Raw genomic sequence first — 14,576 nt, forward strand, 5'->3', positions numbered from 1 at the left:
CTTCACCACAGAACCTCCCCTTTTGTCCTATCCCTCATAACCACAGCCTACCATCCTTCTGGACTCCATATCAGGGCTTCCAGGAAGTGTACTTGAAGTTCTCCCATGAGAAGTACTCCCTCCTGTAATTTCTAGTAGCAGTCCTGCTGTAACAATACCAGTTAGTTGCAGAACTATCTTTTTTTCTTCATTGGATCAGGAGGCAGAAGTAGGGCTTTTCCCTGCAACATTGTTGCTAGCAGTTTATACTCTTGCTATCAGTGAGAACTGCTTCATTATAAAGATTCCCTATTTTTATATTTTCCAAATGGAGTCTTAGAGCCATGGTCTTCTTTAATCCTAACAATAAGCTGTGGGGCATGAGGGGTGGGTAAATTTCCCCTTTGGGCAGATGAAGAGCTAGAGGCTCAGAGAGAGGACATATCCTGTACAAGCTGACCCAGCCAGTTACGGATAAGCCCAGGTGGGACAACAAGTCTCCTGTCACTTGGTATGCATCTCAGTGTTCTGTACTACCTCCCTGGGAAGCACCAGTCTCAGGCACTGTCCTCATGCCAATGGCCCAGCAAGCATCCTGAAACAAAGGCAGTTTCCCATTGCTCCCAGGGAGGTAGGACTATCTCCCTTCCTTCATGAGCAGAGCCCATTAAAACCAACAGAGCCAACTGTCCCCCTTCCAACTAAGGAAGAAAAAACCAGGTCTGCTTTTCCTGTAGGCACATTGAGTATTGTGAGCCAAAGCCTCCATACCACAAATGTACACACATACAACCTGTGCCCTGAACATACTGTAAGAAGTAACCTTCCCCGAAATAGAACATGCAAGAGGCTCTTCTAGGCTATAAAGCTGCTATAAAGTACTATAAACATATGATGTCATTTCCTCCCCAGTGGTTTGTTGCTTTGTCTTCTGTCTTCATATAGCCACACGTAGCTCATCAACATTGATAAATTCATTGATGGATAGACTCCTTCAATCTGCTAGCATTTAGGAAAGACCTGCATGTACCAGGTTCTGCATCCTGAGGAACCTTCTGTGGGCTCGGCTTAGCAGAGAGACTCAGATTGGGAATCACAGTAATGTACAGGAACCCCAAATGGACAGTGATTCCAAATTTGGGATTATGAGCTCCTGGACCCACTGGCAGAGCTCCAGGGTGCTAGGCTGGCTTGTTGGGCAGGACTCACCTCTCGTTCCTCCCCAGGTATCATTGTCATGATGAACCTGTGTGACCAGGTGGATATTTATGAGTTCCTCCCATCCAAGCGCAAGACTGATGTCTGCTACTATTACCAGAAGTTCTTTGATACTGCCTGCACAATGGGCGCCTACCACCCACTCCTCTTTGAGAAGAACATGGTGAAACACCTGAACCAGGGCACAGATGAGGATATTTACCTGTATGGAAAAACCACACTGCCTGGCTTCCGGAGCATTCGCTGCTGAGCATGGGCTCCCTGGCTAGGCCCTCTCACCCTTCGCCATGGGGCATGTTGCAGCTGTTCTCTCGGCCACCCTGGGTCTGGGAAGGCCGTGTTCCTGCCAATTCCAGCCTGCTTTTTGTACTCTGGGGACTTCTGTTGGTAAGAGCTCTGAGGCTTCAGTGTCCTGGGGGCAAGGAACCAGATCCAGTCTTCCCTGTAGCCACAATGAGGTGTGTGAGCCCAAAGGCTCCAAAACACATGGACATACACCTAGCATTCTTCCTGATAGGTCCTGCTTTCCTTCTACACAGGTAGATGCAAGATCTGCCTTTCCTACCAGGGTTACCAAAGTTAGACTTTGATTTCCTCTCTTGAATGATGTTATTCTAGCAAGCGAGCACTCTCCACTGCTTGAAATTTCATGTTTTAAAGAAATTCCCCCAAATTATGACTGTGCCCAGTACAGGATGGCTCATGGATTGGAGATGGGGAGGGTATGGGTAAGTAGTATGGCAAACAGGAAACATGCCTGATTCCTCCAGAACAAGGTTGTTCCCAGGGTCTAGCCTGCAGTCATCTGGGAGAAGCAGTGTTGTTGTCACTTAGCCAGGCTAGGCTGGTCCTTAACTTCAGTGATTACGAGCAAAGGGTCTTGCTAAGCCTACTTTCCCTCTCCATATGCAGATGAAAGGTACAGTCTCTGTCTTCAAGCTGTTCATAGTTCAGTCAGTGGGAGAGAGAGACTTGTCAATGGGCAGTTTTAATCCTGTGTGCTCAGTGTCCTGGGTGCTAGCAGAGAGATGGGTTTGCTGTGCTGTCTGTGAACCCACTTAGTGGTCTGTAGGTCCCAGAAGACTGCATAAAATGGAGGCATTTCAGTGGGTCAGGCAGGTTTTGTCTGGGTCACTTGAGTTGTGCTTTCACTTCTGCCTTTAGCACCCATGTTTATTCTCTAAGTCCTGCCTGAAGTTACAGGCTCAAGTTATTTTTTGAGGAAGCCCCTATCCATGTCTAAGGCAGTGATGTACAGTCCCGTAGCAGATACGAGGCAAACCAGATGCCAAAACCCTGATTTCTCTGTGCTCAGCCTGGCTTGACCCTATCCTAGCAGATAGGTTTATATCTTGTATTCCAACTCTTTCTTTTCAATGCCTACCTCCAATGTCCCCTAATTGCCACCTTTTCTTTCACTTTAAAATTGGGCTTCCTCTTCCCAAATTACTTTTTTGGGGGGGTGTATGGTCTGGGAATCAAACCCGGGTCTCCTGCATGGAAGGCAGGCATTCTAACCACTGAGCTACCCATGTACCCCCAAATTATTTTGAAGCATTTTCTGCCTCAAAGTATCCTGATGAGATTTCTTTGACCCTCCTGGCCTTCTGCATAAGTATGCTCATAGAGGACAAGGATGCGGTTCGCTATGTTTGGCATCACCTTCAGAGATCAAAATCTTGGTGATCATAACTAATTCTCAACAGCAGGCATGGGGTGTGGTATTAGGTTGCCATGACCTCCCTTCCCACCAAGGAGTAATGACAAGAGGGCCACCCACATGCAGTTTGCACACATGCTGCCCAGATGGTTTTGCAATGCCCTTCCCCTGGTTGAGCACCACACTGGACTGGTCTGGCTCCTGGTGTGGAAAGGTTAAATGACTTGCTCACGATTGGAGGGTCACACTGGGGAGTCAGGGCTCCTGAGACCCGATTTTGGACTCTGAGGCTGACCCCATGTGCTCAAGGGACTCCAATGTATGAGCTCCAGACAAGGTTGGAGCTGGGGTACCCATTTACTGGCCAACTTTGGCTTGTGTATGTAGGAGGAAAAGTACAGGAGTAAGAAGTCCTGGGTTTCCAAACTGATGCTGCCCTATTTGCTAGCTCTGCTATCCTGGGCAAATTCTCTTCTCTGAGCCTGTTTCCACTTCCTACCTCGTAGGGCTGTTGTGAGGAATCTATGAACATCCCTGCCCTGGGTGTGCTCTTGGCATGTAGTAGGTGCTCAGTACATGCTGGTTTTCTTAATCCCTTTACTAAGGCCCTGCTGTGTGCTCACACCTGGACTGAACTGGACCCCATTTGAGGGAGGACAGAGAGGTTGGACATCCTGTCCTCAGGGGATTAACTGTCCTGTAGGGAGACAACGTCTCCACCTTGAATTCCCTAGGAAACCAGCCAAGGCAGGGGTGGTAGTGATGGGAATACCGAACAAACTCCTCCTCCTCCTCACATGCACCTCAGGTCTGATACTGTTTGGGAAAGGGTGCAGTGCTCAGGCCATTAAACTGCTGTATGGAATGAATCTTTTTCATTTCTCTGGGTCTGGAAATTCCTGGCTTGGTTTACGTTCTGATTTGACAAACTCATAAGCTTTGAATCATGAATACTGTGTGTAGGGAAGGTGGCATTCTGTCAGCAGGAGATGAATTTTGGCACGGAAACTGAGATTACACTGGATAGATGCTAGTTTCTAGTTTTTATGATTAATATAAGGGATCAAATTAATTTAAGTATGATTCTGAAATCTACAGAATTTTTTATTCTGTGCTTTCTTATTTGTGGAAACTTTTGTAAAATGCAAACAAGATATGGGTATTAGTGTAGGTCTGATGAGATGTTTAATATTTGTGACAGATAATTTTAAAATTATGATGGATGCTGCAGGAAAGCCTCTGTCAATATTGGGTTTGTCTTCTTCAGTAGCCATCTTTTCATCCTATATCAGGAGGTCCCTTAGTCCTTCTACCAATCAATTAAGCTATTGATTTTGATGTGGAATTGAGACTTTAGTCTCAGAAACATCCAAAACCTGCCTAAGCTAATTCTGAATTACCCAAAGATTATGTAAATTAAAAAATAAATATGTGTTGTTTTTAAAATAAAAATAAAAGCTGTGCTTGTCGTCTTCTTAAGGGAATGGTTACTGCTTATCAACTCATGTCTGCAAGGAACACACAATGGAAACCTGAACTCCACTTGGAAACTTTAGGCCCACTGGCTTCTTTGGCCTTAGTATCCCTCTTTAATACTCTTGAATAATAAAAGGAATGCTTACTTATGTTGACAGGATAAGATCCATGAAATAACCATTTAAAAAAATATTTTTCCCTTTTGCTCTTGTTTGCACTCAGATATTTAAGCTGTTGTACACCCAGTGCCTTGGGGAAGAGGGACTATGGGGCAGGAAGCAGAATGAAAGGAATGTCCTGACCTTGGTTTCCAAAAGCGTAAAGCATTTAAAAGAAGGATGTGCCAATAGAATAGCCAAAATATTTGGATAAAAGGAGACAGGAGAATCCGGTTCCCTACAAACTTCTCCCCTAATGCCCCCTACCCCTGACAATTCCCTAACCACAATGGTCTCCAAGGCTGGGGTGGAAAAGACTGCTGAAGAGAGCATGGCTGTTCAAGGGCCCAGTGCCCTGCTCCCCAGCTAATGCTCTGGGGAAATGATGGGGCCTTGGCTCCTCTTTACCATATCTGCCACCTGGAAGAAGAAAGAAGCAAGATGCAAAGGGAAAGGCAAATGAGAGAGACCCACCTGTACTCTTCATGCACCCCCCCACCCCGCTCCCTGTTCTAGTTTGCTAGCTGTCAGAATATACCAGGAATGGAACGACTTTTTAAAAGGGGAATTTAATAAGTGGCTCATTTACAGTTCTAAGGCCGAGAAAATGTCCCAATTAAAGCCAGTCTATAGAAATGTCCAATCAAAGGCATCCAGAGAAAGATACTTTGGTTCAAGAAGGCCAGTGAAGTTCAGGGTCTCTCTCTCAACTGGAAGGGCACATGGCGAACATGGTTGTCATCTGCTAGCTTTCTCTCTTGGCTTCCTGTTTTATGAAGCTTCCTGGGAGGCGTTTTCCTTCTTCATCTCCAAAGGTCGTTGACTGGCAGACTGCTTTGTGGTGCTGCAGCATTCTCTGCTATCTCCTAATCTCCTTCTCCAAAATGTTTCCTCTTTTATAGGATTCCAGTAAACTAATCAAGACCCGCCCAAATGGGTGGAGACACGCCTCCACTTAATCCAGTTTAACAAGCACTCTTGATTGAGTCACATCTCCAGGGGGATGATCTAATTATAGTTTCAAACATACAGTACTGAACAGGGATTAGAAAAAAACAGCTGCCTTTACCAAATGGGATTAGGATTAAAACATGGCTTTTCAAGGGTACATACATCCTTTCAAACCAGCACACCCCCTAAGGGCTCTCTTCAGCCACAGAAACTAACTTCCATGTGTCCTCCCCAGTCCTGCAAAGGGCACTCCTTACCCACAGAAGCACAATGCTCAGTCTTACAGGATCTGTTCTTACATCCTGGCTGTGTGCTGAACCTGCCCCAGTACTGCATCTCTAGGGCCATGGGCAGAACAGGGAGACCGGGTGCACAGTGACCCCCTCCCCTCCCTATCCCAGCCCCTTGCCCCCTGTGTGGCTCAACTTCCCTGTGGTCCTCAGGGTCACCTCCCTGGAAGTGTGATGTGATGGTGAGTGCAGTACTCAACTGAGGGTAGGAATGTGTTAGCTTAGAAAATTCATCCCAATGGGCTGGGGGTACTGGCATCAGTTCCAGGAGAAAAGAAAAGGTCTTAGTGGTACCCCTGAAATCTACCACCTGATGCTGGTATGTTCCAGTCCAGTCCTTCTTAGGATTAATTGAAAACAAGTTTACAGTAGGAATAAAAATTCTCCTCCATTTCAGTGAATTTATCTTGAGCACCCACCATGTGCCAGGCAGTGGGAGACAGAGAGAAAGACTCACAGCACCTGCCCTCCAAGAAACCACAGCCCTAGAGAATGTGCCTGCCCTGCCTGTGTGATCACGTACAAGAATAAAGGTCATTCTTTGAAAAGCTAAACCTGAAGAATGCAACTCATTAAAGTACTGATGGTAGGGATGCATTCATAAGTGACTAGAAAAAAAACATAAATGTCAAATATGAAGAAATATGGTAATACTAGTAATAAAGTACTGAAGTTTTAGAGGAAAGGTTCTTTTTGACGGGTATTTGTAGAGTCTTTATGGGTCACCATCTTGAGATATGGGCAGGATTCCCCCTTTTTTCTTTAAGTAAAATGCTTTTTCTGATTATGAAAGTAATACAGGGTGCACAAGTAGTTTAGTGGTTAGAATACCCACCTTCCATGCGGGAAACCTGGGTTCAATTCCTGGACCATGCACCCACCCCCCCAAAAAAAGTAATACATATTCATGGTCAAAAGAGTACAATTTCATACAGGGGGAAAAAAAGGCATCTCTGCCATCCTATTAGCTTCTCCATCCCATTATACAAAGATAACTTCTACCTTTCAATCTTTTAAAAAAGTAAAATATGCATACATTTTTATACAACATCCTTAAAAATTTGAAAATACAACATAAAGATGCCTCTATGTCCTTAAAGACCCCTTTGTAAATATGCTTTGTACTGATTGCATGATATTCTATTATAGGGATGTGTTATAGTGTATTCACAGTTTTGCCTAGAGTTGGAAGTATAGTTATTTACATTTGTTTTGGACAAAACAAGCAGCTGCACATGTATTTGACCTCATGTTGATTACTTGCCGAAGTGGGAGGTCGGTAGGAGGAGTGGAGAGCTAGTCTTCTCCCCTCAGGTTACTGGGAGACTCAGAATTATTTTAGGGGAAGTTCTTGTCAGTTATAGCACCTAAAATGATATCCCCCATGGGGGTGCAAGGGTAGTTCAGTGGTAGAATTCTCACCTGCCATGCAGGAGACCCGGGTTCGATTCCCAACCCATGCACTTCCCAGCCCATGCGCTTCCCAAACAAGCAAAGCAAATAAACAAAAATTCAACAAATAGTGCTGCAATTACGAGATACTCACATGGAAAAATTATGAAATGTGACCCCACCTTATATCGTACAAAAGAAAAAAAAAAGGTATCAGGGCCACCAAGAGATGCATGACTCACACAGTACCGGATGGAACAACACTTTACCCAGATGGAGAAGACACAGAGCAAGGTCAGTTTCATGAGTGGGCGGCGGCTCCTGTGACCAACCTCAGGAATTGTTCTGTGTGCAGCACCTCATGGAGGAACCTTGTTCTCTCCCTGCCAGTGACAGACATACCACAGGGGTATGAGCGGGATGTCAAAAAACTCTCCCACCAGAATCTGTCTCCAGTGAATACTTACATATTTACACTCAGGATACTAAGGGGAAGGAATGTACCTGCAGACTATATCAACCAGGGGGTTGTGTTTCCTCCCGCCAGGCTGACACATCTCGTCCTGAGCACATGATGTACTTGTGGATCCTAGGGAAATATGGCAGGGCTCACTAGGACTGTACCCTACCCCAATTCTGGAATAGTCTTAGGGATTCAGAAAAGACAAACTAGGGAATGAAACCAAAGCAACACTATACGATTGTCAGGGACTATAATTTTCCTGGTTTATTTTGATATTCCTAGAAAATGAAGAGTCTGTGCTTGTTGTGAATTAGGTAACAAAGATGTCAAAATTTAGCAGCTTCACTAAAGTGCACACTTAAAAATGGGAAATATTGTCATATATATTACCACAATATTTTAAAAATAGCCTTGGCGGTTTAAAAGAACAGTAAACATTTATTATCTCATACAATTTCTATGGGTCAGAAATTTGGGAGCAGCTTAGCTAGGTGGTTCTAGCATGGGGATTTCATAGGTTGCAGGCAAGAGATCAGCCAAGGTTGCTGTCCTCTGAAGGCTTGCCATGGGCTGGAGAATCTACTTTCAAGAGAGTCCTCAGTTCATGTTGCTGGTAAGATCCTGCTGGCTCTTGGCAAGACGTCTCGGTTCCTTGCCACATAGATCTTGTCATAGGGCTGCTGGAATGTGAAAATATGTGGGTCTCTGTAAATTCCTCTTATTAAACCAACACATTGGGTGGTACTTGTTTTAGCAGCCTGGAAACTAAGACACCACTCCCACGTTTTTTGGTCTTTGTTATGGCAATAGTCTACTCTTGCTACGAATATATGTATTAGTTATCTATTGCTACATAATGAACTACTCTAAAACTTAAAATAGTGATAACCATTTATTATTTTGCACAGTTACTATGGGTCAGGAATTTGGAAGCATCTTAGCTGGGTGATTCTAGCCTAGATCCTTTTATAAGGTTATAGTCAAAATATCAGAGCTGCTGTCATCTGATGGTTTGACTGGTGCTATAGGATCTGATTCCAACAAGGCTCACTCACATAAATGACAAGGGACTGCTGATGTTTTTCAGGAGCCTCAGTTCCTCAACACGTGGACCTCTCCATAGGGTTGCTTGGATGTCCTTAAGACATGGTAGCTGGCTCCTCCAGAGTGATTCAAGAAAGCACAAGGTGGGAGCCACAATGTATTTATGAAGTGACATACCATAATTTCCACCATATCGTATTGGTTGCAGAGGTTAGTCCTATTCAGTGTGGGAAGGGCTACACAAGGCATGAATACTAGTTGAGGCCCTTCTTGGATGCTAGCTCCCACAAGGTCAAAGTATTTGAAGGGTACAAAAATAATGGGTAGAGTTTGGGAGCTCCTGTTCTGGCTTTCAGAGGCTGGCTGTGATGGTTAATTTCACATGTCACCTTGGCTAGATTATTGCATGCAGTTGTTTGGTCAAGAAGCACTGGCCTGATTATTACTGTGAGGGTATTTCATAGATAGATTTAGTATTAACTTTTTTTTTTTTTTTAGCATGGACAGGCTCCAAGAATCGAACCCGGGTCTCTGGCATGACAAGTGAGAATTCTGACACTAAGCCACCATTGCACCACCCTGTCACAGGTAGATTTAAATTATTAATCAGTTGATTGTATCTATGGATGATCAATTGACAAAGGAGATTGCCTTCAACAATGAGAGGAGTCTCCTCATCCAATCAGTTGGAAGCCTTAAAGTACTAACTGAGGATTTCAGCAATAAGAAAGAAGAATTTCTAACTCAACTTCAGCCAACCAGCTTCTCCCGGGGAATTCAATGTCATGTTCATCAGTTTCCAACTTGTGGCATACCCCATAGAATAGGAACTTGCCAATTCACATGGTCAAAAAGTAATCGCATGCCCTTTAGCAGTTATTCATTCCCGTTCCTTCATGAACATTCCCCATCCCAGCCTTAGGTGATCCCCATAATATTTGATATCTCTAGATTTGCGTATTCTGTACATTCTATATTAACAGAATCATATAACATGATGTTTTTTGTGACTGGCTTCTTTCACTTAGCATAATGTTTTCAAGTTCATCCATGTTATTTCATACATCATACCTTTTAATTGACATTCATTCCTTTTAATTGACAAATAATATTCAATCAATGGATATAACACATTTTATTCATTTGTCAGAAGAAGAATGTTTGAGCTGTTCCTACTCTTTGGTTAATATAAATAATACTATGAACACTCATGTAAAAGTTTTGTGTGGACATATGTTTTCATTTCCCTTGGGTATATACCAAGACAAGGGATTGCTAGCGACTCAATGCTTAACTCTCAATAAACTGTTTTCCAAAGTGGCTGCACCATTTTACATTCACACCAGCAATATATGAAGGTTTCAAATTCTCCACATGATTGTCAACACTTATTATCTGTCCTTTGGATTATAGTCATCCTAGTAGGTGTGGTATGGTATCACATTATGGTTTTAATTTTTAATTAATGGCCAAAGATGTTGAACATTTTTTTCTTTTCTTTTTTATTGTATAGTATAAGATATATACCAAACAAAGAAATAAAGCAATAGTTCTCAAAACACTCTTCAACAAGTAGTTACAGGTAGATCCCAGAGTTTGTCATGGGCTACCATATGATCCTCAGATTTTTCCTTCTAGCTGCTCCAGAATATGGGAGGCTAGAAGGTTTAAATATTTTTTTATCATCACAATCAACTTTTTTTGCTTCTTTTATATGAAAAATAACATATATACAAAAAAGCAATAAATTTCAAAGCACAGCACCATAACTAACTGTAGAACATATTTCAGAGTTTGACTTGGGTTACAATTCCACAATTTTAGGTTTTTACTTCTAGCTGTTCTAAGATGCTGGAGACTAAAAGAGATGTCTATTTCATGATTCAGCATTCATATTCATTTGTTAAATCCTATCTTCTCTGAATATCTTCACCATCACCATTGAATTTTCCATCCCTCTCTTTAGGGGTGTTTGGGCTATGGCAATTCGAACTTTTTCATGTTGGAAGGGTCTGTCATTAATATGGGGTAGGGAGATGAAACTCTCTGATGTTCTGGAGAGGCTGCACCCTCTAGGTTTCAGGACTTATCAGGTGCAGGGACCCACCTGGAGTTTGTAGGTTTCTGGAAAGTTACTCTAGTGCATGAAACCCTGTGGAATCTTTTATATTACCCTAGGTGTTCTTTAGGATTGGCTGGAATGGTCCTGGTTGGGGTTTGGCAGGTTACAATAGGTAGCAAGGTCTACCTGAAGCTTGCATAAGAGCAGCCTCCAGAGTAGCCTCTCGACTCTATTTGAGCTCTCTTTGCCACTGATACTTTATTAGTTATACTTCTTTTCCCCCTTTTGGTTAGGATGGAATTGTTGATCCCACAGTGCCAGGGCCAGATTCCTCCCTGGGAGTCATCACCCACATTGCCAGGGAGACTTTCACTGCTGGATGTCATGTCCCAAATAGTGGGAAGGGCAGTGATTTTACTTGCAGAGTTGGGCTTAGAGAGACTGAGGCCACATCTAAGCAACAAAAATCCAGAAATAACTCTTAGGCATATCTATGTAATCTAAGCTTCTCCACTACCTACATAAGCATCAAAAGTAAGCCTCAGGATCCAGGGCATGACCTTTAGATTTCGGTGTCCCTAAGGTTTGGCACAGTATCAGAGGATTCTCTGATGGTAAGGTTTAATAGTTCCATATTCTTTCTCCAATCCTTCAAGGGACTTTGCCAATGCCTTCTGATTATCTGCTTAATATATTTCAGGATGTATCCAGGCATTACATTAATCCATACAGAATTAAAGGACCTCCTTCTTATTCTGTGCTCTCTGTGTTTCAGTTGTTCAAATGAGCTATGCAGATAGGTTGAGTTAGATTATGCACTACAGAAAATTTCAGTTCCAGACCAAATAAACCTTTCATCCTTTGGTTTCAAAGAGTATGCATGGTTCTAAAATATAAACACTATCTTCCTTACCCCTGTGTTCTGAATTACTTTAACCCCAACATGATCAGCTTCATTTCATTCTCATCTTTAAATATCAGGATACACACACACACACACACACACACACACACACACACACAACAGCCTCTTGAAATCCAGAAATAATAATCACCACTCCGGACTTAATGTGTCTGCTATAAAAGCTTACAATCGAGGCCCCTGTTTTCTTATAAGCATTTTCTAAAGGAGACCATACCGTTGTTGCTCTTTTATTTCTGGCCTATTTTGTCTCACCAAATGTCCCACATCTTCATTCACATCATTGCATGCCTCATGACTTTGTTCCTTTTTGTAGTAGCACAACCTTCGTTCATAAGTATACACCATTGCTCACCAATCTACTTCTCAGTCAATGCATCCTTCATCCACCTGCATTCATCAGGCATCATGTAGATGGCTCAAACTCCACAGTCCATCAACATTCTCAATTTTAGATAATTTCATTGTTCCCAAGAGGAAGATGACCAATAAACACACCCTCACCAATAGGAAATCTAAACCTCCTCTTAACTCTTGTCCCTACCCCCATTATTTACCTCTGCTGTTGCTCTGGCAGTGCTGATGGTTTTCTTTTGAACACAGCTGATAGCATGCTATACCAGATTTCCCCCTGTGCCCTGGACTTAAACACTCTTCATACAAGAATCATATCCTTGAAGTAATTCTTGTGAAAATTTGTATTTCTAGTGTTAATCAGTGGGACATATAGGTCTTGTTCATTTTCAATATGGTAATATTACTTATAGACCCACTAGAAAACCACCTTCACTTCCATCTATTCCTTACATTGGAGTTCAACCTCATTAGCTAACTGTTCACCAATCTCTAGCCTCTATGTATCTCTAAGTCCCCTATATTCTATAATATAAGCCTCTGAATATGATGGGCATAAAAGTGGAATCATACAGTATCTATCCTGTTGTGTCTGGCTAATTTCACTCAGCATTATGTCCTCAAGGCTCATCCATCTTGTCATGTGCTTCAGGACATCATTTCATCTTACTGCTGCATAATATTCCATCGTGATCCACTCATCTGTTGGTGGGCATTTGGTTTGTTCCCATCTTTTGGCGATTGTGAAAAATGCTGCTATGAACATCAGTGTACAAATATCTGTTTGATTCATTGCATTCAGCTCTTCTGGGTATATACCAAGTAGTGGTATTGCTAGGTCATAGGGCAACTCGATATTTAGTTGCCTAAGGAACCACCAATGGTCTTCCATAGTGGTTGCACCATTTAACATTCCCACCAGCAGTGCATAAGTGTCCCAGTTTCTCCACATCTTCTCCAACACTTATAGTTTCCTGTTTGTTTAATAGCAGCCATTCTTATAGATGTGAGGTGTTATCTCATTGTAGTTTTGATCTACATTTCCCTTATAGCCAATGAAAATGAGTACCTCTTCATGTGCTTTTGAGCCATCTGTATTTGCTCTTCAGAAAAATGCCTATTTATATCTGAGTTGTTTGTTTGTTGTTGAGTTGTATGATTTCTTTGCATATGCAGGAAATCAAGCCTTTGTCTGATGTGTGATTTCTAAATATTTTCTCCCATTGAGTTGGCTGCCTCTTTACCTTTTTGACAAAGTCTTTTGAAGTGTAGAAGCATTTGATTTTGAGGAGTTCTCATTTATCTGTTTTTTCCTTTGTTGCTGTGCTTTGGGGATAAAGTTTAGGAAGCTACCTCCTATTACTAGGTCTTGAAGATAACATTACTGATTTTTGCACATTAATTTTATATCCTGCCACCTTGCTGAATCTGTTTATTAGCTCAAGTAATTTTGGTGTAGATTTCACAGGATCTTCCAAGTATAGTATATCATCTGCAAATAATGAAAGTTTTACTTCTTCTTTTCCAATTTGGATGCCTTTTATTTCTTTGTCCTGCCTGATTGCTCTAGCTAAAACTTCTAGCACAATGTTGAATAATAATGATGACAGTGGGCATCTTTGGGGGAAAGTATTCAGTCTCTCTCCGTTGAGTATGATACTGGCTATCAGTTTTTTATAGTCCCTTTATCATATTGAGGTAGTTACCTTTGATTGCTATCTTTTGAAGTGTTTTTATTAGAAAAGGATGCTGAATATTGTCAAATGCTTTTTCAGCATCAATTGATATGATCATGTGATTTTTCCCTTCGATTCATTAATGTGCTATATCACATTAATTGATTCTCTTCTGTTGAACCATCCTTGTATTCCTGGTATAAACCCAACTTGGTCATGGTGTATAATTCTTTTAATGTGTTGTTGGATTCGATTTCCTAATATTTTATTGAGAATTTTTCATCTATGTTCATTAGGCAGATTGGCCTGTAATTTTCCTTTCTTATAGCATCTTTACCCAGTTTTGGTATTAAAATGATATTATCATCATAAAATGAATTAGGTAGAGCTCCTTTTTCCTCAAATTTTTGGAAAAGTTTGAGCAGGCTTGGTGAGTTTTTTTTTGGAATGTTTGATAAAACTCCCCTGTGAAGCCTTCTGGCCCTGGGCTTCTCTTTGTAGGAAGATTTTTGATGACTGATTGAATCTCTTTACTTGTGATTGGTTTGCTGAGATCTTCTGTTTCTTCCTGAGTCAGTGTAGCTTGTTTGTGTGTCTCCAGGAATTTGTCTATTTCATCTAAGTTGTCTAGTTTGTTGGTGTATAGGTATAGTTGTTCATAGTATCCTCTTATGATTTCTTTTATTTCTTCAGGGTCTTGGTAATGCACCCCTTCTCATTTCTGATTTTATTTGCATCCTCTCTTTTTTTCTTAGTCAGTCTTGCTAGTGGCCCATCAACTTTATTGATTTTCTCAAAGAATCAACTTTTGGTTTTATTGATCCTTTCTATTGTTCTTTTGTTTTCCTATTCATTTATCTCTGCTTTAATCTTTGTTATTGCTCTTCTTTTATTTGCTTTGGGTTTAGTTTGCTGTTCTTTCTCAAGTTCC

The 14,576-nt window shown here is 41.8% G+C and overlaps 1 protein-coding gene and 1 long non-coding RNA gene across 6 annotated transcripts in view; both read left to right on the forward strand.

Annotated features, from left to right (window-relative positions):
- ST6GAL1 (ST6 beta-galactoside alpha-2,6-sialyltransferase 1) overlaps positions 1-4,324 on the forward strand; it is a 152,924-nt gene extending 148,600 nt beyond the window's left edge. For 4 of the 5 annotated variants that reach the window (XM_077117846.1, XM_077117850.1, XM_077117847.1 and 1 more), the window contains one exon: positions 1,206-4,323. In XM_077117846.1, the coding sequence (XP_076973961.1) occupies positions 1,206-1,447 (242 nt within the window). In that variant the 3' untranslated portion in view covers positions 1,448-4,323. Of the gene's footprint in view, positions 1-1,205 lie in introns of all 5 variants that reach the window. The other variant, XM_077117851.1, reaches the window with a different exon arrangement.
- A 2,310-nt stretch (positions 4,325-6,634) lies between these two features.
- LOC143648192 (uncharacterized) overlaps positions 6,635-14,576 on the forward strand; it is a 30,747-nt gene continuing 22,805 nt past the window's right edge. Inside the window, exons 1-2 of the long non-coding RNA XR_013158435.1 lie at positions 6,635-8,774; positions 9,130-9,219. This is a non-coding gene — a long non-coding RNA (uncharacterized LOC143648192). The remainder of the gene's footprint in view (positions 8,775-9,129; positions 9,220-14,576) is intronic.

Source organism: Tamandua tetradactyla, chromosome 10 (genome assembly GCF_023851605.1).
Source record: "Tamandua tetradactyla isolate mTamTet1 chromosome 10, mTamTet1.pri, whole genome shotgun sequence".
NCBI lineage: Eukaryota > Metazoa > Chordata > Mammalia > Pilosa > Myrmecophagidae > Tamandua > Tamandua tetradactyla.